General features: G+C 42.5%; 1 protein-coding gene across 1 annotated transcript; it reads left to right on the forward strand.

Moving 5' to 3' along the window:
* Window positions 1-6,018: 6,018 nt before the first annotated feature.
* Window positions 6,019-21,918, forward strand: LOC120056688 (septin-4-like). Its single transcript, XM_039004895.1, has 9 exons — window positions 6,019-6,229; window positions 14,163-14,259; window positions 14,438-14,524; window positions 14,709-14,832; window positions 15,005-15,139; window positions 15,220-15,337; window positions 15,731-15,832; window positions 21,574-21,670; window positions 21,800-21,918. Exons 1-9 carry the CDS (start codon window positions 6,029-6,031, stop codon window positions 21,916-21,918), a joined length of 1,080 nt encoding a protein of 359 aa, XP_038860823.1. The 5' UTR covers window positions 6,019-6,028.
* Window positions 21,919-27,347: the final 5,429 nt, after the last annotated feature.

The raw sequence follows: 27,347 nt of genomic DNA on the forward strand, positions 1-27,347 counted from the left end.
TGATCAGGGATGTTGATCAGGGAAGTGTGCGAATTGGACCATTTTCCTGTCACAATGTAATGAGTACTTTTGGGTGTCGGAAAATGTATGGAGTAAAAAGTACATTATTTTCTTTAGGACTGTAGTGAAGGAAAAGTAAAAGTTGCCAAAAATATAAATAGTAAAGTACAGATACCCCCAAAAACGACTTAAGTAGTACTTTAAAGTATTTTTATTTAAGTACTTTACACCACTGAAATTTAGGCATTTATGGTCTGTTTACATATATTTTAGAGGGTATTTATACAGAAAATTGGTATAAAACATATTACATAATTTTAGGTTGACAATAATGCTATTACAACATTTCTGATACACTATATGACCAAAAGTATGTGGATACCTGCTCCTCGAAAATATCATTCCAAAATCATGGGCATTAATATGGAGTTTGTCCCCCCTTTGCTGCTATAACAGCCACCACTCTTCTGGGAGGGCTTTCCACTAGATGTTGGAACTAGAGGTCGACCGATTAATCGGAATGGCCGATTTAATTAGGGCCGATTTCAAGTTTTCATAACAATCGGAAATCTGTATTTTTGGACACCGATTTGGCCGATTTATTTGTTATTTTTTTACACCATTATTTAATCTTTATGTAACGGATGTGAAATGGCTAGCTAGTTAGCGGGTACGCGCTAATAGCATTTCAATTGGTTACGTCACTTGCCCTGAGACCTGAAGTAGGGTTTCCCCTTGCTCTGCAAGGGCCGTGGCCTTTGTGGAGCGATGGGTAACGATGCTTCGTGGGCGACCGTTGTTGATGTGTGCAGAGGGTCCCTGGTTCGCGCCCGTGTCGGGGCGAGGGGACGGTTTAAAGTTATACTGTTACATTGATGCTGTTGACCCGGATCACTGGTTGCTGCGGAAAAGGAGGAGGTTGAAAGGGGGGTGAGTGTAACGGATGTGAAATGGCTAGCTAGTTAGCGGGTACGCGCTAATAGCATTTCAATCGGTTACGTCACTTGCTCTGAGACCTGAAGTAGGGTTTCCCCTTGCTCTGCAAGGGCCGCGGCTTTTGTGGAGCGATGGGTAACGACGCTTCGTGGGTGTCAGTTGTTGATGTGTGCAGAGGGTCCCTGGTTCGCGCTCGTGTCGGGGCGAGGGGACGGTTTAAAGTTATACTGTTACATTTATTTAACTAGGCAAGTCAGTTAAGAACACAACACATTCTTATTTTCAATGACGGCCTAGGAACGGTGCGGTGCGTATCGTTGCTCCAATGTGTACCTAACCATAAACATCAATGTCTTTCTTAAAATCAATACACAGAAGTATATATTTTTAAACCTGCATATTTAGCTAAAAGAAATCCAGGTTAGCAGGCAATATTAACCAGGTGAAATTGTGTCACTTCTATTGCGTTCATTGCACGCAGAGTCAGTGTATATGCAACAGTTTGGGCCGCCTAATTTGCCAGAATTTTACGTAATTAGGACATAACATTGAAGGTTGTGCAATGTAACAGGAATATTTAGACTTATGGATGCCACCCGTTAGATAAAATACGGAACGGTTCCATATTTCACTGAAAGAATAAACGTCTTGTTTTCGAGATGATAGTTTCTGGATTCGACCATATTAATGACCTAAGGTTCGTATTTCTGTGTTATGTTATAACTAAGTCTATGATTTGATATTTGATAGAGCAGTCTGACTGAGCGGTGGTAGTCAGCAGCAGGCTCGTAAGCATTCATTCAAACAGCACTTTCGCGTGTTTTGCCAGCAGCTCTTCACAAGCACAGCGCTGTTTATGACTTCAAGCCTATCAACTCCCGAGATTAGGCTGGTGTAACCAATGTGAAATGGTTAGCTAGTTAGCGGGGTGCGCGCTAATAGCGTTTCAAACGTCACTTGCTCTGAGACTTGGAGTGGTTATTCCCCTTGCTCTGCATGGGTAACGCTGCTTCGAGCCCAGGTAGGAGCGAGGAGAGGGACGGAAGCTATACTGTTACACTGGCAATACTAAAGTGCCTATTAGAACATCCAATAGTCAAAGGTTAATGAAATACAAATGGTATAGAGAGAAATAGTCCTATAATTCCTATAACTACAACCTAAAACTTCTTACCTGGGAATATTGAAGACTCATGTTAAAAGGAACCACCAGCTTTCAAATATTCTCATGTTCTGAGCAAGAAACTTAAACGTTAGCTTTCTTACATGGCACATATTGCACTTTTACTTTCTTCTCCAACACTTTGTTTTTGCATTATTTAAACCAAATTGAACATGTTTCATTATTTATTTGAGGCTAAATTGATTTTATTGATGTGTTAAAATAAGTGTTCATTCAGTATTGTTGTAATTGTCATTATTACAAATACATTTTAAAAAATCGGCCGATTAATCGGTATCGGCTTTTTTTGATCCTCCAATAATCGGTATCGGCGTTGAAAAATCATAAACAGTTGACCTCTAGTTGGAACATTGCTGTGGGGACTTGCTTCCATTCAGCCACCAGAGCATTAGTGAGGTCAGGCACTGATGTTGAGCGATTAGGCCTGGCTTGCAGTCGGCATTCTAATTCATCCCCAAGGTATTTGATGGAATTGAGGTCAGGGCTCTGTGCAAACCAGTCAAGTTCTTCCACACTGATCTCGACAAACCATTTCTGTATGGACCTCGCTTTGTGCACGGGGGCATTGTCATGCTGTAACAGGAAAGGGCCTTCCCCAAACTGTTGCCACAAAGTTGGAAGCACAGAATCGTGTAGAATGTCATTGTATGCTGTAGAGTTAATATTTCTCTTCACTGGAACTCAGGGGCCTAGCCCGACCCATGAAAAACAGCCCCAGACCATTATTCCTCCTCCACCAAACTTTACAGTTGGCACTTTGCATTGGGGCAGGTAGCCTTCTCCTGGCATCCGCAAAACCCAGATTTGACCGTCGGACTGCCAGATGGTGAAGTGTGATTCATCACTCCAGAGAATGCGTTTCCACTGCTCCAGAGTCCAATGGCGGCGAGCTTTACACCACTCCAACCGACACTTGGCATTGCGCATGGTGAACCCAGATTTGTCCGTCGGACTGCCAGATGGTGAACTGTGATTCATTTTTACACGCTTCAGCACTCAGCAGTCCCGTTCTGTGAGCTTGTGTGGCCTACCACTTTGCAGCTGGGCCGTTGTTGCTCCTAGACGTTTCCACTTCACAATAACAGCACTTTCAGGTGAGCGGTGCAGCTCTATCAGTGCAGAAGCTTGAAGAACTGACTTGTTGGAAAGGTGGTATCCTATGACGGTGCCACATTGAAAGTCTCTGAGCTCTTGAGTAAGAGCCATTCTACTGCCAATGTTTTGTCAATGGAGATTGCATGGCTGTGTGCTCGATTCTATATACCTGTCAGCAACGGGTGTGGCTGAAATGGCCGAATCCACTAATTTAAAGGAGTCTCCAAATACTTTTGTATATATAGTGTATATCACATGCCTTTCTTTTTTTTTTTTTAGACTGGTTTGGATTTCTTGCTGACTAACATGGCTGTCATTTTCAAACCATCCTGGAACTTTGAGGGTTTATGTCACACTACTGTTCAAAAGTTTGGGTCCTTTTTGAAAGAAAAGTTTTTTTTGTCCATTAAAATAACATAAAATTGATCAGAAATACAGTGTAGACACATTTTTAATGTTGTAAATGACTATTATAGGTGGAAACGGCAGATTGTTTTATGTAATATCAACATAGGCGTACAGAGGCCCATTATCAGAAACCATCAGTCCTGTGTTCCAATGGCACGTTGTGTTAGCTAATCCAAGTTTATAATTTTACAAGGCTAATTGATCATTAGAAAACCCTTTTGCAATTATGTCTGCACAGCTGAAAACTTGTACTTATTAAAGAAGCAATAAAACTGGCCACCTTTAGACTAGTTGAGTATCTGGAGCATCAGCATTTGTGAGTTCGATTACAGGCTCAAAATGGCCAGGAACAAAGAACTTTCTTCTGAAACTCGTCAGTCTATTCTTGTTCTGAGAAATGAAGGCTATTCCATGTGAGAAATTGCCAAGAAACTGAAAATCTCATACAACGCTGTGTACTACTCCCTTCACAGAACAGGGCAAACTGTCTCTAACCAGAATAGAAAGAGGCGTGGGAGGCCCCGGTGCACAACTGAGCAAGAGGACAAGTACAATAGAGTGTCTGGTTTGAGAAACAGATGCCTCACAAGTCCTCAACTGGCAGCTTCATTAAATATTACCTGCAAAACACCAGTCTCAATGTCAACAGTGAAGAGGAAACTCCGGGATGCTGGGCTTCTAGGCAAGAGTTGCAAAGAAAAAGCCATATCTCAGACTGGCCAATAAAAATAAAAGATTAAGATGGGCAAAAGAACACAGACACTGAACAGAGGACGATTAGAAAACAGTGTTAGGGACAGACCATTCTAATTTGGAGGTGTTCGGATCACTAAAAAGAACATTTGTGAGACGCAGAAAAAAATGAAAAGATGCTGGAGGAGTGCTTGACGCCATCTGTCAAGCATGGTGGAGGCAATGTGATGGTCTGGGGATGCTTTGGTGATGGTGAAGTGGGAGATTTGTACAGGGTAAAAGAGATCTTGAAGCAGGAAGGCTATCGCTCCATTTTGCAACGCCATGCCATACCCTGTGGACGGCGCTTAATTGGAGCCAATTTCCTCCTACAACAGGACAATGACCGAAAGTACAGATCCAAACTATGCGGGAACTATTTAGGGAAGAAGCTGTCAGCTGGTATTCTGTCTATAATGGAGTGGCCAGCTGTGCTACATGGAATTTGCTGTGCTACCTGGAACCAGTGCCCCTAGGAAGAAAAAATCACTCATGGAATAATTGTTTGAATGTCCTGCAGCTACAGTGGTGCTAATATGTGGTAGCACAAAGAAAGGAAAAGGGACTGCTTCAAAAGTAGCTAGGATTCATAGGCCCAATCTTAAAAATTCATTTTTCTGGTGCTCCTAAACACTGTATTTTGTTATTGCTGGCAATTCTTATATTTTAAAGGGGCTTGCTGCAGTTACTACATCACTTTTTGGACTTATAAATGAATGATGTAAACACATTGATTATTGAAAAATATCACTTTAAAATGCCCCATAAGCTTAGTTTAACTGTCGTACCACATCAGAAGCCAAAATATACGCTTATTTTCCCAAGGTTTGTAAACAAAGTAAATGTAATTAAACACTGTGTAGCCTCAAAACATAGTTCAAACTGTCATTTTGATATCATGGATGCATCCATCTGTCTATGAATTTGAGTGTGGTTACGTTTCACCAGCCGCGTCCCTCAACCTTTTACAGAAACAGTGGCGCTGAGAATGCTTTATTGTTTCAAATGCAGATTGCCGCTTTAATACCTCAAATATTTTTATTGTGCTCCTACATCTTTCTACTTAGAGCACATTTGCTCCTTGTAAAAAATGTCACCGTAGAGCCCTGCATAATCAATAGAAATGTAGCTTATTGCCGTCTGTCAGATACTCACACATTTCTTGGCTGCAATTGAGGTATTTTGATGTTATGTTCAGCAGGTGTAGGCTAGCCTATAATATAACAGTAAGATTCTGCCCTTTGGTGTTGAAATTGTGCTGACATCATTCTGGTCCCCTCTCTCTTTATGATCCTGAATATGTGTGTGTGTGTCTCTCTCTCTCTGCCACCATACCTGCACTGCCTTCAGATGGAGAGGTAAGTAGGGTGCACAGAAAGCAGTTAAAACAGTATCTCCAAAAATATTGTTGCTATCACTGTGCCATGCCCATGATGATGAAGTGTCATCAGATTTTTTCTCCATATGTAAGCTATTGTAAACCCTACACTTAGACATACAGTAGCACAAACCACACCGTTTTAATAAGGAATCTATCCCCCTCCCTCTCCTCTCCACTTCTCCTTCCTATACAACCCTCCCTCTCCTCTCACACTCGTTCTCATCTCTCTCCTCTCTGTCCTCTGTTCTGTCTAGTTCTCCAGCCTGGCTATAGATGAAATGGGTAACTTGAGTATGGAGAGTTTCCTCAGGGAGTTTCCCCAGGACAGTTACAACTGTTCCTCCCACCAGGGCACAGGATCGATCTCCGAAAACTTCTGTTACTCCTCCCCTCTCCCGGAACACCGCTACCTGGCCACACCCACCAGCTGGACCTCTGACCGCCACCCACTATCCAAGAGCCCCTGGGGCTGCCTAGACCCCTACACCTCTGAGGTAATGTAGCTACGGCCTAAAGCCAAATTTATTCCTTAAGGAAGTAAACACAGAAAGACCCAATTGGCTTCACACAATTGCGACCCTGTGTAGTTGCGTCGAGATACAAATTGCGGGGTTGCACATGTCTGCATATTTTTGCTACGCAAGTACGCAGAACAGCCATTTTGTGTAGTTGTGTTCTTGCGTTGCTTACTTGTGTAAGTTCACAATTAGGCTTTAGGCACAGTGTAGGGTTGCACATTTTGGAGAATATTCAGAGGTGGAAACAGTTGAAGTCAGAAGTTTACATACACTTAGGTTGGAGTCATTAAAACTCGTTTTTCAACCACTCCACAAATTTCTTGTTAACAAACTATAGTTTTGGAAAGTCGGTTAGGACATCTACTTTGTGCATGACACAATACATTTTTCCAACAATTGTTTACAGACAGATTATTTCACTTATAATTCACTGTATCACAATTCCAGTGGGACAGAAGTTTACATACACTAAGTTGACTGTGCCTTTAAACAGCTTGGAAAATTCCAGAAAATGATGTCATAGCCTATCAGCTAATTGACATCATTTGAGTCAACTGGAGGTGTACCTGTGGATGTATTTCAAGGCCTACCTTTAAACTCAGTGCCTCTTTGCTTTACATCATCAAAATCAGAAGAAATCAGCCAAGACCTCAGAAAAAAAATTGTAGATCTCCACAAGTCTGGTTCATCCTTGGGAGCAATTTCCAAACGCCTGAAGGTACCACGTTCATCTGTACAAACAATAGTACGCATGTGTGAGCACTGTGTGCTCTTTTCAAAGGATGGATCCCAGTCGGTTCAGGGCTAATGGGATACAGGGGGTCGAGGGTGGTCTGCCGGGCATTGGGATTTACAACCCAACTCGGGATGAGGAGGGCTTTTAGCGGGTGGAATAGTAGGGACCAATTGGAGGTTTACTTAGTAGAAATGCAAATATCATGGTACAGCTATATAGACACTCAATCATCATGTTACTTTTTAATGGTACGTTTACAAACATATATTTTGATAAAAATTATTGAAAGTTGTCTCATTATGGTAAGTGGTGAAATAAGTATAGCCAGTTACAATTGTAATGGCCTAGCAGATAATAAGAAAAGACTATCAGTATTTACCTGGCTAAAAGAGAAGGAATATAATATCTATTGTTTACAGGAAACCCATTCAACAGTTTTAGATGAAGTTTTGTAGAAAAAAAACTGGGGGTGGCGAAATACAGTGGGGAGAACAAGTATTTGATACACTGCTGATTTTGCAGGTTTTCCTACTTACAAAGCATGTAGAGGTCTGTCATTTTTATCATAGGTACACTTCAACTGTGAGAGACGGAATCTAAAACAAAAATCCAGAAAATCACATTGTATGATTTGAAGTAATTAATTTGCATTTTATTGCATGACATAAGTATTTGATCACCTACCAACCAGTAAGAATTCCGGCTCTCACAGACCTGTTAGTTTTTCTTTAAGAAGCTCTCCTGTTCTCCACTCATTACCTGTATTAACTGCACCTGTTTGAACTCGTTACCTGCATAAAAGATACCTGTCCACACACTCAAACAGACTCCAACCTCTCCACAATGGCCAAGACCAGAGGGCTGTGTAAGGACATCAGGGATAAAATTGTAGACCTGCACAAGGCTGGGATGGGCTACAGGACAATAGGCAAGCAGCTTGGTGAGAAGGCAACGACTGTTGGCGCAATTATTAGAAAATGGAAGAAGTTCAAGATGACGGTCAATCACCCTCGGTCCGGGGCTCCATGCAAGATCTCACCTCGTGGGGCATCAATGATCATGAGGAAGGTGAGGGATCAGCCCAGAACTACACGTCAGGACCTGGTCAATGACCTGAAGAGAGCTGGGACCACAGTCTCAAAGAAAACCATTAGTAGCACAGTACGCCGTCATGGATTAAAATCCTGCAGCGCACGCAAGGTCCCCCTGCTCAAGCCAGCGCATGTCCAGGCCCGTCTGATGTTTGCCAATGACCATCTGGATGATCCAGAGGAGGAATGGGAGAAGGTCATGTGGTCTGATGAGACAAAAATAGAGCTTTTTGGTCTAAACTCCACTCGCCGTGTTTGGAGGAAGAAGAAGGATGAGTACAAGAACACCATCCCAACCGTGAAGCATGGAGGTGGAAACATCATTCTTTGGGGATGCTTTTCTGCAAAGGGGACAGGATGACTGCACCGTATTGAGGGGAGGATGGATTCGGCCATGTATCGCGAGATCTTGGCCAACAACCTCCTTCCCTCAGTAAGAGCATTGAAGATGGGTCGTGGCTGGGTCTTCCAGCATGACAACGACCCGAAACACACAGCCAGGGCAACTAAGGAGTGGCTCCGTAAGAAGCATCCCAAGGTCCTGGAGTGGCCTAGCCAGTCTCCAGACCTGAACCCAATAGAAAATCTTTGGAGGGAGCTGAAAGTCCGTATTGCCCAGCGACAGCCCCGAAACCTGAAGGATCTGGAGAAGGTCTGTATGGAGGAGTGGGCCAAAATCCCTGCTGCAGTGTGTGCAAACCTGGTCAAGAACTACAGGAAACGTATGATCTCTGTAATTGCAAACAAAGGTTTCTGTACCAAATATTAAGTTCTGCTTTTCTGATGTATCAAATACTTATGTCATGCAATAAAATGCAAATTAATTACTTAAAAATCATACAATGTGATTTTCTGGATTTTTGTTTTAGATTCCGTCTCTCACAGTTGAAGTGTACCTATGATAAAAATTACAGACCTCTACATGCTTTGTAAGTAGGAAAACCAGCAAAATCGGCAGTGTATCAAATACTTGTTCTCCCCACTGTATATATATGCAAATTAATATTTAGACCATTAAATGTAGATGTTTTTTGAATGAGATATATTTACCATATCATATGGAGACAGAAACATAAACATTTGACCTTATTGTAAGTTGACATAATTGCAAATGATTAAATCCTTCCAATATAAATTTAAATTTAAATTTTGTTACAATTTGAACTTTATTAAATGAGTTGACTCTTCACATGGGATGATTTCATTGAACAACAAAAGAAAGGTAATATTGATTGATCCCCAATGACCATCACTTCTCCCAAAAACGTTTTCAACATACATCTGTAAAATGATGCTCTTAGGGTCCCACATGTACGCTGCGGCGTGTATGGGCTTCAGGCAGAAGTCTTCACGCTTTTTGATGAATTTCAGAACTGCGGTTTCCTCTGCTTGGAGCAACAGTGAAGTGGGCAGGGCAGTACGGATTTCTTATCTTACATCTGCAAGCAGTCTGAACATCAGACAGGATGGCATTGTCTCCTTCAATCCGTGCAATGGCTACTGCTATAGGTTGCAGGAGTTTCAGGCTGCATACCACTCTCTCCCGAAATACATCATCCAGGAGGATCCTCTTGATGGGGCTGTCCATATCGGCAGACTATGATATGGCCATTTCTTGGAGAGACTCCTTCCCCTCCAGGAGACTGTCAAACATGATGACAACACCACCCCAATGGGTGTTGCTGGGCAGCTTCAATGTGGTGCTCTTATTTTTCTCACTTTGCTTGGTGAGGTAGATTGCTGCTATAACTTGATGACCCTTCACCTACCTAACCATTTCCTTGGCAGTGTATCCATTATTTTCAGTGCCATGATGTCCTTGAGGAGCAGATTCAATGCATGAGCAGCACAGCCAATAGGTGTGATGTGAGGGTAGGACTCCTCCACTTTAGACCAAGCCGCCTTCATGTTTGCAGCATTGTCTATCACCAGTGCAAATACCTTCTACGATCCAAGGTCATTGATGACTGCCTTCAGCTCATCTGCAATGTAGAGACCAGTGTGTCTGTTGTCCCTTGTGTCTGTGCTCTTGTAGAATACTGGTTGAGGGGTGGAGATGTAGTTAATTATTCCTTGCCCATGAACATTTGACCACCCATCAGAGATGATTGCAATACAGTCTTCTTTCTCTATGATTTGCTTGACCTTCACTTGAACTCTGTTGAACTCTGTATCCAGCAAAAGAGTAGATAAAGCATGTCTGGTTGGAGGGGTGTATGCTGGGTGAGGAACATTCAGAAATCTCTTCCAATACACACTGCCTGTGAGCATCAGAGGTGAATCAGTTGCATACACAGCTCGAGCAAGACATTCATCAGCCTTTCTCTGACTACGTTCCTCCATTGAGCTAAAAAAAACATCAGATTCTAGGAGGACCATGAGCTGTTGCTATCGATAAGGTGTCTGATTCTTCATTTTCACCTCGAATAGAAGTAGAGGGACTTTTGTCAGAGGTTGCTTGTTGTGAGCACTGAGGGAACATTATGCACTTGGCCAGATGACTCTGCATCTTTGTTGCATTCTTCACATATGATTTGGCACAGTATTTGCAAATGTACACAGCTTTTCCTTCTACATTAGCTGCAGTGAAATGTCTCCACACATCAGATAGTGCCCGTGGCATTTTCCTGTAAAGATTAGAGAAAAAATAGTAAATAGAAAACCCAAATACAATTCCATGTACAGATTAACAGTTAAATTAAATAACTCCTAAAATGAAACATGTTTGGAAACAGGTGAATTAACACTCCTCAGTTAGAAGGCTCAAGCAAGCTAAAACCCACATGGTAGCAAAAACTAACTAGCAGAAATTGCTAACAAGTTAGAAATTATTTAAACACACTTTGCTGTAGGCTACTATTTACTAGTTAGCAAAAAAGCATGTATGTCATATAAAATATATTCACCTCACCCAGTATTGTAATCAAAACTTAACAGAAAGCATGTGGTCCTTGGCTCAGACAGTGTAGTAGCGTGGGCTCAATAGCATCTCATTAGTGTGCAAGATCTTGAGAATCAGCTCTACTTGTGATGGAAGAGTGCACTGCACATGTGATGGAAGAATGCACTGTGCCTGCAGAGAGTGGCAATTCCATTGAATTGGGGATAGTTTAACCAAAATATGCCACAAGACTTAGAATTGCCTTGTGTATCCCACAAAAAAAAGTTCACTGTTATAAGCTAACTTTTTGAGGGATAAATTTAACCTAGCGTCCCACCTGGCCAACATCTGGTGAAATTGCAGAGCACCAAATTCAAAATACAGAAATAGTCATAATAAACTTTCATAAAAATACAAGTGTTATACATAGGCTTAAAGATTAACTTCCTGTTAATCCAGCCGCTTTGTCAGATTTCAAAAAGGCTGTACGGCGAAAGCATACCATGCGATTATCTGAGGACAGCGCCCCGCTTACAAAAGCATACAAACATTTTACAACCAAGTAAAGGAATTACAAAAGTCAGAAATGGCGATAAAATTAATCAATTACCTTTGAAGATCATCTTTTGGTTGCAGTCACAAGAGTCCCAGCTACACAGTAAATGTTCGTTTTGTTCAATAAAGTCCCTCTTTATATCCAAAAACTCTGTTTTGTTGGCGCGTTTTGTTCAGTAATCCACTGGCTCAAAGGTGGTCAAAACATGCAGAAAACATCATAATAGTACCGGTGAAGTTCATCGAAACATGTCAAACGATGTTTATAATTAATCCTCAGGTTGTCTATTTTCTAAATAATCGATAATATTTCAACCGGACAATAGCGTCTTCATTAGAAAGGAAAAATAACGACGGGCGCGCAATCGGTTAAGTGCGCAAACCAGCTCTGCTTGATTCTACAGTCCACTTACAAAATGGTCTCATTCTTCTTCATTTTTCAGATAACAAGCCTGAAACAATGTCTAAAGACTGTTGACATCTAGTGGAAGCCATAGGAACTGCAATCTGGGTCCTAACCATTTAGATACTCTATAGGCATTCAATAGAAAAGAACCCACATTGAAAAATCCCACTTCCTGGATGGATTTTCCTCAGGTTTTTGCCTGCCATATCAGTTCTGTTATACTCACAGACATTATTTTAACAGTTTTGGAAACTTTAGAGTGTTTTCTATCCAAATCTATTGTATGCATATCCTAGCTTCTGGGCCTGAGTAACAGGCAGTTGACTTTGGGCACGTTTGGCATCCAAACTTCAAAATACTGCCCCCTACCCAAGAGAGGTTAAGCAAAATTCCCCAAATTCCCGGGCTTAACTTTCCATGGAAAATTTCCCGGAAAGTTTCCAACCCTTTGCAACCCTAGGCACAGGGAGAGAACTGTAGTATTAAGAGCCCACATTGGCTCCTGTGCTGAGTTGTTAATGGATTTAGATTTTGCTGATGAATACCCAAAACCTAGATTTCATGAGTCAAAGGTGAAACGTGATATATGGTCTGAAAACAGGCAGCTTTCAGAGCTTTCTCATGATGCCATCATAACTATTTACAATATCTCTGTTGATTGAGCTGCATATTATAAACTCAGCAAAAAAAAGAAACTTCCTCTCACTGTCAACTGCGTTTATTTTCAGCAAACTTAACATGTGCAAATATTTGTATGACAGTAACAGGATTCAACAACTGAGACATAAACTGAACAAGTTCCACAGACATGTGACTAACAGAAATTGAATAATGTGTCCCTGAACAAAGGGGGTTCAACATCAAAGGTAACAGTGAGTATCTGTTGTGGCCACCAGCGGCATTAAGTACTGCAGTCCATCTCCTCCTCATGGACTGCACCAGATTTGCCAGTTCTTGCTGTGAGATGTTACCCCAGTCTTCTACCAAGGCACCTGCAAGTTCCCGGACATTTCTGGGGGGAATGGCCCTAGCCCTCACCCTCCGATCCAACAGGTCCCAGACGTGCTCAATGGGATTGAGATCCGGGCTCTTCGCTGGCCATGGCAGAACACTGACTTTCCTGTCTTGCAGGCAATCACGCACGAACGAGAAGTATGGCTGGTGGCATTGTCATGCTGGAGGGTCATGTCAGGATGAGCCTGCAGGAAGGGTGCCACATGAGGGAGGAGGATGTCTTCCCTGTAATGCACAGTGTTGAGATTGCCTGCAATGACAACAAGCTCAGTCCGATGATGCTGTGACACACCGCCCCAGACCATGACGGACCCTCCACCTCCAAATCGATCCCGCTTCAGAGTACAGACCTCGGTGTAATGCTCATTCCTTTGATTATAAACGCAAAATCGACCATCACCCCTGGTGAGACAAAACCGCGACTCGTCAGTGAAGAGCACTTTTTGCCAGTCTTGTCTGGTCCAGTGACGGTGAGTTTGTGCCCATAGGTGACGTTGTTGCCGGTGATGTTTGGTGAGGACCTGCCTTACAACAGGCCTACAAGCCCTCAGTCCAGCCTCTCTCAGCCTATTGTGGACAGTCTGAGCACTGATGGAGGGATTGTGCGTTCCTGGTTTAACTCGGGCAGTTGTTGTTGCCATCCTGTACCTGTCCCGCAGGTGTGATGTTCGGATGTACCCATCCTGTACAGGTGTTGTTACACGTGGTCTGCCGCTGCGAGGACGATCAGCTGTCTGTCCTGTCCCTGTAGCGCTGTAAATGGCGTCTCACAGAATGGACATCGCAATTTATTGCCCTGGCCACATCTGCAGTCCTCATGCCTCCTTGCAGCATGCCTAAGGCACGTTCACCCAGATGAGCAGGGACCCCAAACTTTAGTGTCCTAAGTTTTCAGAACTGTGACCTTAATTGCCTACCGTCTGTAAGCTGTTAGTGTCTTAATGAACATGCACCTGTAGAACGGTCGTTAATTGTTTATGGTTCATTGAACAAGCATGGGAAACAGTGTTAAAACCCTTTACAATGAAGATCTGTGAAGTTATTTTGAGTTTTACGAATAATCTTTGAAAGACGGGGTCCTGAAAAAGGGACGTTTTCTTTGTTTGCTGAGTTTATTTTATGCAAGCAGTGAGTACTGTATATTCTCTTTTTTGCGAGTAGTGAGTTACAGTATAATCTGTTTGTCTTTGCTTTATGTTGGTTTGTCATGTGGTCAACCCCTGCAGGACCAGGACAGGGAGTATGTAGGCTTTGCTACTCTGCCCAACCAGGTACACAGGAAGTCAGTGAAGAAGGGATTTGAGTTCACTCTGATGGTGGTAGGTGAGGACAGGGGAAGGGCTGTCAGGGAGTTGTAGTTTGTTCACTTTCATGACAATGTTTCCACTGCTAAATTAGAAGTATTTAGCAGGGATATGATCAGGGTCTGAGGCTAAGCAGGATCTCTTGCGCTCTATCTCCCTCATTCTCTTCATCATTCTCTCCCTCCCTCTTTCTCTAGGAGAGTCTGGTCTGGGTAAATCTACACTAGTCAACAGTCTGTTCCTTACAGACCTCTACAAGGACAGGAAGGTGCTGAATGCAGAGGGTGAGAGTGTGATTTCTCAATGGGGGTCCATTACTGTTGCTATTGTACTTCTGCAACATCAAGTTGTATCCTGTGGAGTGGTTTGTCTCTACTGTACCTACCCAACCCTGATCTACAAGATTGATTTTATATAACCTCTGATCTTTTTTTTGATTGTGTGTGCGCGCATCTGTGTGTTGTCCAGAGAGGCTGGCTCAGACTGTGGGCATCACTAAGAACACAGTGTGCATCGAGGAGAAGGGAGTGAAGCTCAAACTCAATGTAGTGGACACACAAGGCTATGGAGATGCCATCAATAATACAGACAGGTATATAGGTATTCACCGGTACATGTAGAGTCATAAAGACGCAAAATAGTAATAAGCTTAGCCTCGTCTCAAAATGACAGTCCTCCCCAGAGCCATTGTGCGCGCTTGTGAATGTGTGTCATGGGAGCTGTACTTACACACACTTCTGTCCTGTGTGTGTGTGCTGCTGTAGCTATAAGTGTGTGTCCGACTACATTGACCATCAGTTTGAGCAGTACCGCAGGGATGAATTCGGCCTGAACAGAAAGAACATCCAGGATAACAGAGTCCACTGCTGCCTCTACTTCATCTCTCCCTTCGGACATGGGTACCATACTACACACACTCATACTACACACTCAACCTATACAAACGTTACACACTGTGTGTCTGTGTGTGTGTTGTCAGTCTGCGGCCATTGGATGTAGAGTTTATGAGGGCTCTGCAGGACAAGGTCAACATCATCCCTGTTGTGGCCAAATCTGATAGTCTCACTTATGATGAGGTAAAGAAGAAGAAGATCAGGGTAAATAAAAGTTTTCCAGACCCTAGTTAGTGACATGTCTCAAGCTATCACCTTTCCCACCAATTGTTTATTTCACCGTGCAGATATTTTACCTTTATTACACATTTTCACTCTAAAATAGAAGCCAGAGGTTTATGCCTGTAAACCTAACTCCCTCCCTTTTCCCCTCGGTCTCCCCCCCACCCCCTCTCCCCCTTCCTCCTGCTCCTTCTCACTCTTTTACCCACTATCTCCCCCTCACTCCCCCTCTCTCTCGCTTCCCCTCTCCCTCCCCCTTTCTTGCCTTCTATATCTCCCCTTCCCCCTATCCCGCTCCCCTATCCCTTGTATTCTCCCTCCCTTTTTCTCTACTTAACTCTCCCCCTCCCTCCCCCTTCTTCCTCCCCCATACAGATCCTAAGTGAGATAGATAAGTACAGGTTAAAGATCTACCAGTTACCAGACTGTGACTCTGATGAGGACGAGGAGTTCAGGAGGCAGGACATGGAGCTCAAGGTGAAAACGGACAGACAGACGGATGATGATGACAATAATAACAGTTTTGTCAGCAAAATGTTGGTTAAAACCATTTGAATTCAATCACTTTTTGACAGCACACCCTTTGATTTGAACAAAACCTTCCATACATATTTGCCCATTGTAGAAGTGCTCAGAAAGAGACTTTTTGGACCTGTATGCCAAAACATTCAAGAGATAAAGGTGCTCAAAATTGACACATTTACAATGAGACATCCATGTCTTCATCACTGGAAAAGATAAATGGTTGAGATTTATATAATTTAAAAGCCTCCAAACAGGGTTGTCAAACTTTAATAATTTCTTTAAATATATTTGTTACTTTTGACGTCAATTATCAAAAAAAATCTAATCTCTGATTTCTTTCAAATTCAAATATCAAATTTTATTGGTTGCATACACATTTAGCAATGTTATTGCGGGTGTCGTGAAATGCTTGTGTCCCTAGCTCCAACACTGCAGTAATATCTAACAATACACACATATAAAAAGTAAAATAATGTAATTAAGAAATATTAGGACAAGCAATGTCAGTCGTGTGTGTGTGTATATATTGTTAGGTTCTGAACAAACCGAGTAAAAACTCAGACGCCTAGAAAAAGCTAAAACCGTGTTTATTCAACCCACTGGGTGCTTCTGCTGCGAACACAACATACAAGTCACAAAATAACATATTTATACCATCTGACTAGGCAGTCACCTCCTTGTATGTGTAAGAGGAACAGACTGAGAATTGTTCCTCTAACTGGTATTGTCATGGCACTGCCTAAATCTAGAACCCTCATGGGCGTGGAAGTGTGTGAATATGGGATAGGACTGTAGTCAGATGGTCTTCAGGGTGGACCCCTATGGCCCCCCTCCCAGCAGTGTCTTCTCTCTTAAACTGTTGACTTATCTTGAGTTGAGTTCCACATTCCTCATTGTCCTAGTTCCACAGCAGCTGGCCTGCCTTATCAGGAACTGAAACAAGACTGCTATCCTTTGCCTCCTTCCTTTAGAAATATTAATATTCCGCAATAACATGTTTAAACAGAATATGAACTTTCTGCACTTCCCCTTGTCTCACTCAATAACTTTCTATACACAAAGTTCTAATTCACCCTTCATTGACCTCCAACATATGCAGTACCAGTCAAACGTTTTGACACACCTACTTATTCAATGGTTTTTATTTTTATTATTTTCTACATTTGTAGAATAATAGTGAAGACCATCAACTATGAAATAACACATATGGAATCATGTAGTAACCAAAAAAGTTTTAAACAAAATCAAAATATATTTGAGATTCTTCAAAGTTGCCACCCTTTTCCTTGATGATAGCTTCGCACACTCTTGGCATTCTCTCAACCAGCTTCATGAGGTAGTCACCTGGAATCCATTTCAATTAGCAATCAGAGAGGCAACAAAAATAAGCCCGAAGGAGCTGCAAAGATCCACAGCGGAGATTGGAGTATCTGTTCATAGGACCACTTTAAGCCGTACACTCCACAGAACTGGGCTTTACGGAAGAGTGGCCATAAAAAAGCCATTGCTTAAAGACAAAAATAAGCAAACACGTTTGGTGTTCTCCAACAGGCATGTGGGAGACTCCCCAAACATATGGAAGAAGGTACTCCGGTTAGATGAGACAAAAATTTAGCTTTTTGACCATCAAGGAAAATGTTAATGTCTGGCACAAACCCAACACCTCTCATCACCCCGAGAACACCATCCCCACAGTGAAGCATGGTGGTGGCAGCATCTTGCTGTGGGGATGTTTTTCATCGACGGGTACTGGGAAACTGGTCAATTGAAGGAATGATGGATGGCGCTAAATACAGGGAAATTCTTGAGGGTTGAGACTGGAACGGAGGTTCACCTTCCAGCAGGACAATGACCCTAAGCGTACTGCTAAAGCAACACTTGAGTGGTTTAAGGAGAAACATTTAAATGTCTTGGAATGGCCTTGTTAAAGCCCAGACCTCAATCTAATTGAGAATCTGTGGTATGACTTAAAGATTGCTGTACACCAGCAGAACCCATCCAACTTGCTGGAGCAGTTTTGCCGTGAAGAATGGGCGAATTGACAATTTTTAGGGCCTTCCTCTGACACCGCCTGGTGTAGGGGTCCTGGATGGCAGGCAGCTTAGCCCCAGTGATGTACTGGCTTGCACATACTACCCTCTGTAGTGCCTTGCGGTTGGAGGCCGAGCAATTGCCGTACCAGGCAGTGATGCAACCAGTCAGGATGCTGTCAATGTTGCAGCTGTAGAACCTTTTGAGGACCCATGTCAAATCTTTTCAGTCTCCTGAGGGGGAATAGGTTTTGTCGTGCCCTCTTCACGACTGTCTTGGTGTGTTTGGACCATTCTAGTTTGTTGGCGATGTTGACACCAAGGAACTTGAAGCTCTCAACCTGCTCTACTACAGCCCCGTCGATGAGAATGGGGGCGTGCTCACTTCCAGTCAGATGCGAATGTATTTTAATTATATCCAAGCTTTCGGTCAATCGACCTTCATCAGAGCATAACTCCACAAACAAAAGTGGGACAGGTAAGGCCACACAGTGAGCCAGAGGTAATTGCAGACACCTGTAGTAATCTAAAGTATCCACAAGGTGTCATTACAGGATAGAACAGAACATGATATGGATTTCTACTAGAACAAAAACACATCTACACAGGGAATGTGGTGTTAGTATAAGGAACCCATACTCTCAAAGAGAGAGCAAAAAAGGCAAAAGACAAGAAGGAAAACATATAACACTATATACAAAAGTATGTGGTCCCGTGTGGCTCAGTTGGTAGAGCATGGCGCTTGCAACGCCAGGGTTGTGGGCTCGATTCCCACGGGGGACCAGTACAAAAAAAAGTATGAATGTATGTACTTGTAAGTCGCTCTGGATAAGAGCGTCTGCTAAATGACTTAAATGTAAATGTATGTGGACACCTTCAAATATAGAACCAGGAGAAATCTAGAAAATAACTAGATAAAGGTAACCTGTCGAGGAAGAATTGGGCCACTAGGGCCGTCATGAATACAGGACACCCTAATAACAGGGAGGGTGTTTGTAAGATGATGACAATAGGAATAATAACTTGACCCCCGTTTAAAAATCTTCAAAAGAGTTCTCTGCCAGAGTTTACTGTCGTCGTCTCATATTGGTGACACTTCCACCTTCTCAATGCCCTTTAAGTGTAGAGAAGACGCTGAGCACTGTACAAAGTGACAAGCAACGGTCATTTTAATCCTGGTGTCTTTATAGAACTCTTATGTTCACTTATTCTCTATTTCAAGCTTCTGGATGTCTTGCCCACGTACATCTTATCACAAACAGCGTAGGATGTAAGTCACATTTTATTATGGCCTTTAACGCTATCTTTTTCCAGACCTAGGGTGTCGGGACGCTGAGGTGTTGTATTGGTGTTGCACTGAGCTCAATTGCCACAGGGGTAGTTTCTGTCTCATGGGAGTAAGGAGGGTTTGTTTAGAACCCGTGTTGAGGCTGGCACGGACTAGTCAACTGTGAAAATTGGGGTCCCGTTTGTAGATGAATACGAGGGATCCTTGAATTCCTGGCTGAGTGCTGGGTCTGAGGTGAGCATATGCCAGTGAATGTAGAAATGCAAGTAACAAACAACTCAGACGTTTGAACTTTTTTTTGTATATCCTGGCGAGGTTTAGAGAGCGCAATTCGGTATGCCTCTTCCAAACACGGAGTGGAGTAACCCCTGTCCAGCAAACATTGTTTCATGTTGACAGCTTTATCAATATAGTCCTCTGTCGAATGAGGCACACGTTTGAGCCTATAGAACTGGCTCTTGGGCACTAGGATGAGCGCTACTTGCTAGGAGAAATGTGTTCGTCAGTCTCTTCTGATATAGAGTGGTGATAAGTTCCCCATTAGCAACCTCGATCCACATGTCCAAAAAATTGACCCGCTTATGGTCATATTCAAGAGAGACTTCAGGTCAGTGTTCCTATTGTTCAAAAAGGAAGTGAACTCAGTCTTGTTCAGTGCCAATCCACACAGAATTTCAGCAATATACCTAAACCATTGGAGGATCTTGGAGAAGTAAGGGTTTCTGGTCTCATCACAGAAACGTTTGCTCAAAATGGCTCACGTATAAATTAGCATAATTAGGGGCAAAGGTGGAGCCCATAGCAACTCCACTAACAAAGGAAAAAGTGTTTTTCAAAGGTTAAAGTAGTTGAGCTTGTGAACTAGAGAAGCCAGTTCACAGATAAATTCACTAGGTGGTGACATTTCTTCGTGACGGTCCTGTTGGTAATATCCCAGTGCATCTAGGCCTTTTTCATTAGAGATTCCTGTAGAGGATCTCTAGATCAAATGTAGCCAATAAGTTGTCAGGGAGATTAGACAGTTCTGATATTTTGTTAATCACATCTGTGGAATCTTTGACGAATGCTGGGAGTTTTTGCACAATAGGCTTAATGAAGGAGTCAACAAAGTTGGCGAGTGGCTTCAGAAGAGAGTCAATACTGGCAATTTTGGGTCTGCCCTTAGGTTTGTATAAGCGCTTATGGATCTTAGGTAGCATATAGAAAATAGGTATGACAAGGAATTTGCAATGAAGGTCGTCAAATTCATGTTTAGAGATCCAGTTCTGATCAACAGCAAATGTCAGATAGTTGGTTATCTTTGTCTGGAAGTCCGATGTAGGGTCAGTTCTGAATTTCCTATAGAAATGTTCATCAGGCTGGTGATAATCTTCTGCTTTATAGTGTGAATGACTATAGCCCCTCCTTTATCGGCAGGTTTAATGACAATCCAAGTTCCTGAATAGCTAGTCTTTCCTCTCGGCTCACATTCTTTGGGGAATAAGTCAGTTTGGAATGAAAAATGTAAAACATTCTGTTCCACAATTCTACAGAAGGTGTGAATGGAAGGATTTGATACTTGAGGCATAAATATACTCTTGGGTTTCTACACAGAGATATTGGCCCTTTGTGCATCATTGGAGTCATTAGACTTGCCAAACATATGCCTAAGTTAGATTTTTTTTTTTTTTAGCTAAAAAACTCAAAAGAGTTGGTTTCATGTGGGGACAAAAGGGAGGCCTTTGCTTAAAGCAGACACCTGATGTGTAGTAAGTACCTTATCAGATAAGTTGATTACAGCGCCCTCGCCGGTTGGTGGGTGAGGGGTGTACCAGCTAAATTGCAGTGGTCTGAAGGAACAGGTCCATTCCGTGACTTATTTCTATGCTTGAAATGACACCCACGCTTTATTCAAGAGCATGTTGTCCCAACCGATGGCGGACACAACACAAAAGCTTCAGATGTGAAATAGGGTCTAAGCTACCACATATGCGAATGACAATCTGAGTTGACACGTTTTTAGATAATTGACATTAAAGGTTTAAAAAAAATTTTTTTTTTAATAATTATATAATAAAATAGTTTGACAACACTGTAAGCTTTTAAATGAAATCAAACTCAACCGTTTATCTTTTCCAGTAATAAGACATTGTCTCGTAAGGTATGCAAAATGGGTGAACTTTGAGGACCTTTATCTCCTAAATGTTTTTGCATTCAGGTCAAAAAAGTCCCTTTTTGACCACCTCTTCCATGGGCAAACATGTAAGGAAAGTTTTGTTTAAATCAAAAGGGATGCTGTCAATAACAACAAAAAATCAAATCCGTTCAAATGGATTTACCCTGCTGCTAAATGAGGAAGTGTGTTCTATAAGTTTCTGTCTCTCATTCTTTGTCAGAGGAGCGTTCCGTTTGCAGTGATTGGCAGTAACATGGTGGTGGATGTTAATGGTCGGCGGATCCGCGCCCGTCTCTACCCCTGGGGAGTGGTGGAAGGTGCAGAATAAATACAGACACACACACGAACATGCACACTCACACACCTTGTAAGTGAACTTGAGATAAATGTACTGTACACTCCATTTAAGTTTATTGCAGTTCACTGTTGTCTTGTTGTGCTGTCAGTGGAGAACCCATATCACAGTGACTTTGTCCACCTGAGGAACATGTTGGTGAGGACTCATATGCAGGACCTGAAGGACATGACCCATGACACACACTACGAGAGTTACAGAGCACAGTAGCTGTGCAAGAGCCAACGCACTGATGTGGTAGGGAGACACACGCGAAAGGGATTTGTCCTTGTGCTTATGATTTCGGTCAATTGTTTTTGTTGATTGATGAAATAATATTGATCATATTAAATAAGTTATTAATTGAATAATACTTTATTGCCAATATGTAAAATCTCCAATAACTTCATTCTCTTTTAGGATTATGACTTCTGCCACACTACAATCTAATCCGGGAGGCCTTTGGTGTAAAACAAAACACTGCTTTCACTATTACTGGAATAAAGTCACAAGCTAAATGTAGTATCGGTTTCCCTTTTTGATACTGTGTGTACAGTATACTGTGTCAGTTTAGTTTGTTTTCAATCTTTCTCATTCTATTGTGCTAGATGACAAGACAAAATGCTTTTGACTTCAGTGAGGAATGCATACACTACTGGTCAAAAGTTTTAGAACACCTACTCATTCAAGGGTTTTTCTTTATTTTGACATTTTTATTTTTACATTCTACATTGTAGAATAATAGTGAAGACATCAAAACTATGAAATAACACATGTAATCATGTCGTAACCAAATCAAAAAAATATTTTATAATTAAGATTATTCAAAGTAGCCACCCTTTGCCTTGATGACAGCTTTGCACACTCTTGGCATTCTCTCAACCAGCTTCATGAGGTAGTCACCTGGAATGCATTTCAAATAACAGGTGTGCCTTATTAAATGTTCATTTGGGGTATTTCTTTCCTTAATGCGTTTGAGCCAGTCAGTTGTGTTGTGACAAGGTAGGGTGGTATACAGAAGATAGCCCTATTTGGTAAAAGACCAAGTCCATATTATGGCAAAACAGCTCGAATAAGCAAAGAGAAACGACAGTCCATTACTTTAAGACATGAAAGATCAAGTTAATACGAAATAAGCTGATTGCATGTTATTATGAGAGAGAGCCTTTATTATGCTGAAATGTTAGCATAGGGTACTTGGCCGGCTTGACTTCATCTCATGCACAGCATGACATTATGGCCAGTTTTATTTTTCTCCACAATTTGAGGCATTGGGAGATATTCGTGTCATTGTGCAATATACTGTAGATGGTGTTGTCAGTAGTTTACCTACATTGCAAAGAAATCTGAGTTCTCTAAGGCAGACAGAAAAAACTATCGGACCTCCTTGACATAACGTTATTCCGTCTTGATCAACTGGGCAGACATGGGACATTTCATGGATACAAACTAATGCATCTTAAATGCATCCGAACGGGTTATGTGGTGACCCAAAACAAAGTCAGACATTTACTTCTAAACCCCTATGGACTGCATTTGGGCAGAAGTCTCTTGGAAGGAGACTAGCTCCTACCTTTGCAACTAAGAGGACATAGAGGAAGAGTTTAGGTAAGTGTCCCTTTTGTCTTGTAATTTCATATTTGGAAGTTGCGTTGAAACAATTAGCTAGCATATATTCTCTAGCACAACCAACTAGTTAACAAACTATATCTGAATGATGCACTGAAATGAGATACTCTCGAGATGATCACTATGGTAGCTAGCTATGGCTATTCTCAAGAACAAGCAAGCCCCTATCTGGAAAGCATGTCCGACTGACTGATCGAGCATATTCAATTAACCTTTAGTCATAATTTTTTGATGTTCCCAGATTTACTTTAGTTGCAGTATAATGTTAAGATTGGGGGGAGACCAACGCGGATTTTAACTAGCGACCGTTAGCATTGCTAGCTATGTTTTTGACAAACTTTGTTAGCTAATGACAGCTTGCCATCCTTTCAACATGATAATGATGGCAAAGTTGTTTCCTACTAAAGATCTGCCTACTTTAGCAATGTCATCATATTTCCAGACCATTTAGACAAAAGTCGTTGGCCTCTATCTATCACAACGTTTGACACCACCATGGCGCTGCTGGCAGAGGGCGGTTTAAGAACGTTCATAACAATGGTGGAGTTTGTTATGCATGGCCCGGTGCCCCAGGTCAGCAGAGTTTGCTTATTTTAGACCATTCCATGAGTCCTTAAGTGAAATGTCCCCTTAACCGGGACACCGGGCCATGCAAAAACGAACTCCACCAATGTAATGACGTGACAGCGGTGCAACCTATGAATAAATCAAATCGAATTTTATTGGTCACATGCCTAATACCTAATACACACACATCTAAGTAAAGGGATGGAATAAGAATATGTACATATAAATATATGGATGAGCGATGACTGAGCAGCGTAGGCAAGATGGTATAGAATACAGTATATACATATGAGATGAGTAATGCAAGATATGTAAACATTATTAAAGTGACTAGTGATTCATTTATTGAAGTGGCCAATGATTTTGAGTCTATGTAGGCAGCAACCTTTGTGTCAGTGATGGCTGTTTACCAGTCTGATGGCCTTGAGATAGAAGCTGTTTTTCAGTCTCTCAGGCCCAGCTTTGATGCACCTGTACTGACCTCGCCTTCTGGATGGTAGCAGGATGAACAGGCAGTGGCTAGGGTGGTTGTTGTCCTTGATGATCTTTTTGGCCTTCCAGTGACAGCAGGTGGTGTAGGTGTCCTGGAGAGCAGGTAGTTTGCCCCCGGTGATGCGTTGTGCAGACCGCACCACCCTCTGGAGAGCCTTGCGGTTGTGGGCGGTGCAGTTTCCGTACCAGGCGGTGATACAGCCCGACAGGATGTTCTCAATTCTGCATCTGTAAAAGTTTGAGGGTTTTGGGTGACAAGACAAATTTCTTCAGCCTCCTAGCTGAGCATGCAAACGTGTGGGGCCCCAGTGTTGAGGATCAGCAAAGTGGAGATGTTGTTTCCTACCTTCACCACCTGGGGGTGGCCCGTCAAAGTCCAGGACCCAGTTGAACAGGGCGGGGTTGAGAGGGCCTCAAGCTTAATGATGAGCTTGGAGGGTACTATGGTGTTGAATGCTGAGCTATAGTCAATGAACAGCATTCTTACATTGGTATTCCTCTTGTCCAGATGGGATAGGTCAGTGTAATGGCGATTGCATTGTCTGTGGACCTATTGGGGCAGTATGCAAATTGAAGTGGGTCTAGGGTGGCAGGTAAAGTGGAGGTGATATGATCCTTGACTAGTCTCTCAAAGCACTTCATGATGACAAGTGAGTGCTATGGGGCGATAGTCATTTAGTTCAGTTATCTTTGCCTTTTTGGGTACAGGAACAATGGTGGCCATCTTGAAGCATGTATGGACAGCAGACTGAGATAGGGAGCGATTTAATATGTCCGTAAACACACCAGCCAGCTGGTCTGAGCATTCTCTGAGAACGCGGCTAGGGATGCCGTCTGGGCCGGCAGTCTTGCGAGGGATAACACGTTAAAATGTTAAAATGTCTTACTCACATCTGCCACATACGTCTCGTCTCTGAGCCGTTGAATTGCGACTCCACTGTGTCCCTATACCGACATTTAGCTTGTTTGATTGCCTTGCGGAGGGAATAACTACACTGTTTATATTCGGCTATATTCCCAGTCATCTTTCTGTAGTTAAATGCAGTGTTTTGCTCTTTCTGTTTTGCGCGAATGCCGCCATCTATCCACAGTTTCTGGTTAGGGTAGGTTTTAATAGTTTTAATAATACAACATCTCCAATGCACTTCCTTATAAACTCACTCACCAAATCAGCGTATAAATCAATGTTATTCTCTGAGGCTGCCAGGAACATTTCCCAGTCCGCGTGATCAAAACAATCATGAAGCATGGATTCCGATTGGTCAGACCAGCGTTGGATAGTTCTAGTCACGGGTACTTCCTGTTTGAGTTTCTGCCTATATAGAACGGTAGGAGCAAAATGGAGTTGTGGTCGGATTTGCCGAAGGGAGTGCGGGGGAGGGCCTTGTATGCATCGCGTAAGTTAGAGTATCAGTGATCCTGTGTATTGCCCGCACGAGTGCTACAATCAATATGCTGATAGAATTTAGGTGTCCTTGTTCTCAAATTTACTTTGTTAAAATCCCCAGCTACAATAAATGCAGCCTCGGGATATATGGTTTGCGTAGAGTCCAGTGAAGTTCCTTGAGGGCCGCTGTGGTATCGGCTTGAGGAGGGATATACACGGCTGTGATAATGACTGACGAGAATTATCTTGGGGGATTATGTGGTCAGCATTTGATATGTAAGGAATTCTAGGTCAGGTGAACACAAGGACTTGGGTTCCTGTATGTTACGATTACACCATGAGTCGTTAATCATGACGCATACACCCCCGCCCTCCTCCTTCCCAGAGAGATGTTTATTTCTGTCGGCGCGACGCATAAAGAATGGCTGTACCGACTAATTTTGTCTACCTTGTTATCTAGATACTGCACATTGGCGAGTAATATACTCGGAAGAGGTGGGTGGTGTTGCATGCCTTCGAAGTCTGACCAGGAGGCCGCTACGTCTACCTCTTCTGCGGCGACGTTGTTTTAGGTCGGCCTCTGGAATCAGATCCAATGTCCTCGAGTGGTGGTGCGAACAAAGGATCCGCTTCGGGAAAGTCGTATTCCTGGTCGTGATGTTGATAAATTGACGGCACTCTGATATCCAATAGTTCTTCCTGACTGTATGTAATAACACTTAATTTTCTGGGCTAACAATGTAAGAAATAATACATTAAAAAAATGAAATACTGCATAGTTTCCTAAGGAATAGAAGCGAGGCGACCATCTCTGTCAGTGCCATCAATCCAGACTAATAATTTGCAAAAGATAAGGTCATAATGAATACTAGTATTATATGGACAGAGTAGACCTGATCCTAGATCAGCACTCCTACTCTAATGGCGAATTCTGTCTCCCTCATCCTTTCTGTAACTTCAGATTGACCCCCTGGTCTATGATTAGTAGATGTGAGTGGACATACAGATCTGGGACTTACCTAGCAACAGTAGCTCTTAACTATTGGCAAGGATTTATTAGATATCCAATCACAATGAGAGATGCTTTATCCTTTTCAACACTTCTTTTGCAGGAGAGGTGAGCCCCTTGGTGCATTCTGCTGAACATCGCTGAGGCCAGGAAGAACTCCGAAGTAGGAGCCATGTTCATCTCCATGCAACGCTCTACTGACCGAGGTAGACTATGCTTTGAGTAGCAACTGAAACGCACTCACATTTGACTTGACCTTATAGTGACAGCACTCTACTCACAGGTAGCCCCATCTTCCTTCCTATCCCATTTCACCTCCCTTTCTCCACTTTAGGTGCCACGTGGTCTCCCATCTACTTCATGGTGGCCTCAGCTGGCTTTGGCTTCCAGGTGGATTACAGTTACAATCCTGTTTGCTTCCACCAGCCTCATTTATCAACTAGGGGCTTCACATTCTTCTAGAGGCGCTGATTTTACTTTATAAATGAAATGTTATCAGGGTCAGATGACTTACAATAGTGAATGATTATATTCCCTCAGGGGACAGTACCGGGGACTGTAAGTGGGCTGTTGCCT

This window comes from Salvelinus namaycush, chromosome 12, assembly GCF_016432855.1.
Source record: "Salvelinus namaycush isolate Seneca chromosome 12, SaNama_1.0, whole genome shotgun sequence".
In the NCBI taxonomy this organism is placed as follows: domain Eukaryota; kingdom Metazoa; phylum Chordata; class Actinopteri; order Salmoniformes; family Salmonidae; genus Salvelinus; species Salvelinus namaycush.

What these genes read in the sequence shown, in the direction of transcription:
- LOC120056688 (XM_039004895.1), top strand. Translation starts at nt 6,029, where the DNA reads ATGGAGAGTTTCCTCAGGGAGTTTCCCCAGGACAGTTACAACTGTTCC. An exon ending in TAGACCCCTACACCTCTGAG is followed by an intron (nt 6,230 to 14,162) that starts GTAATGTAGCTA and finishes CAACCCCTGCAG; the next exon opens with GACCAGGACAGGGAGTATGT. An exon ending in CCCCTGGGGAGTGGTGGAAG is followed by an intron (nt 21,671 to 21,799) that starts GTGCAGAATAAA and finishes TTGTGCTGTCAG; the next exon opens with TGGAGAACCCATATCACAGT.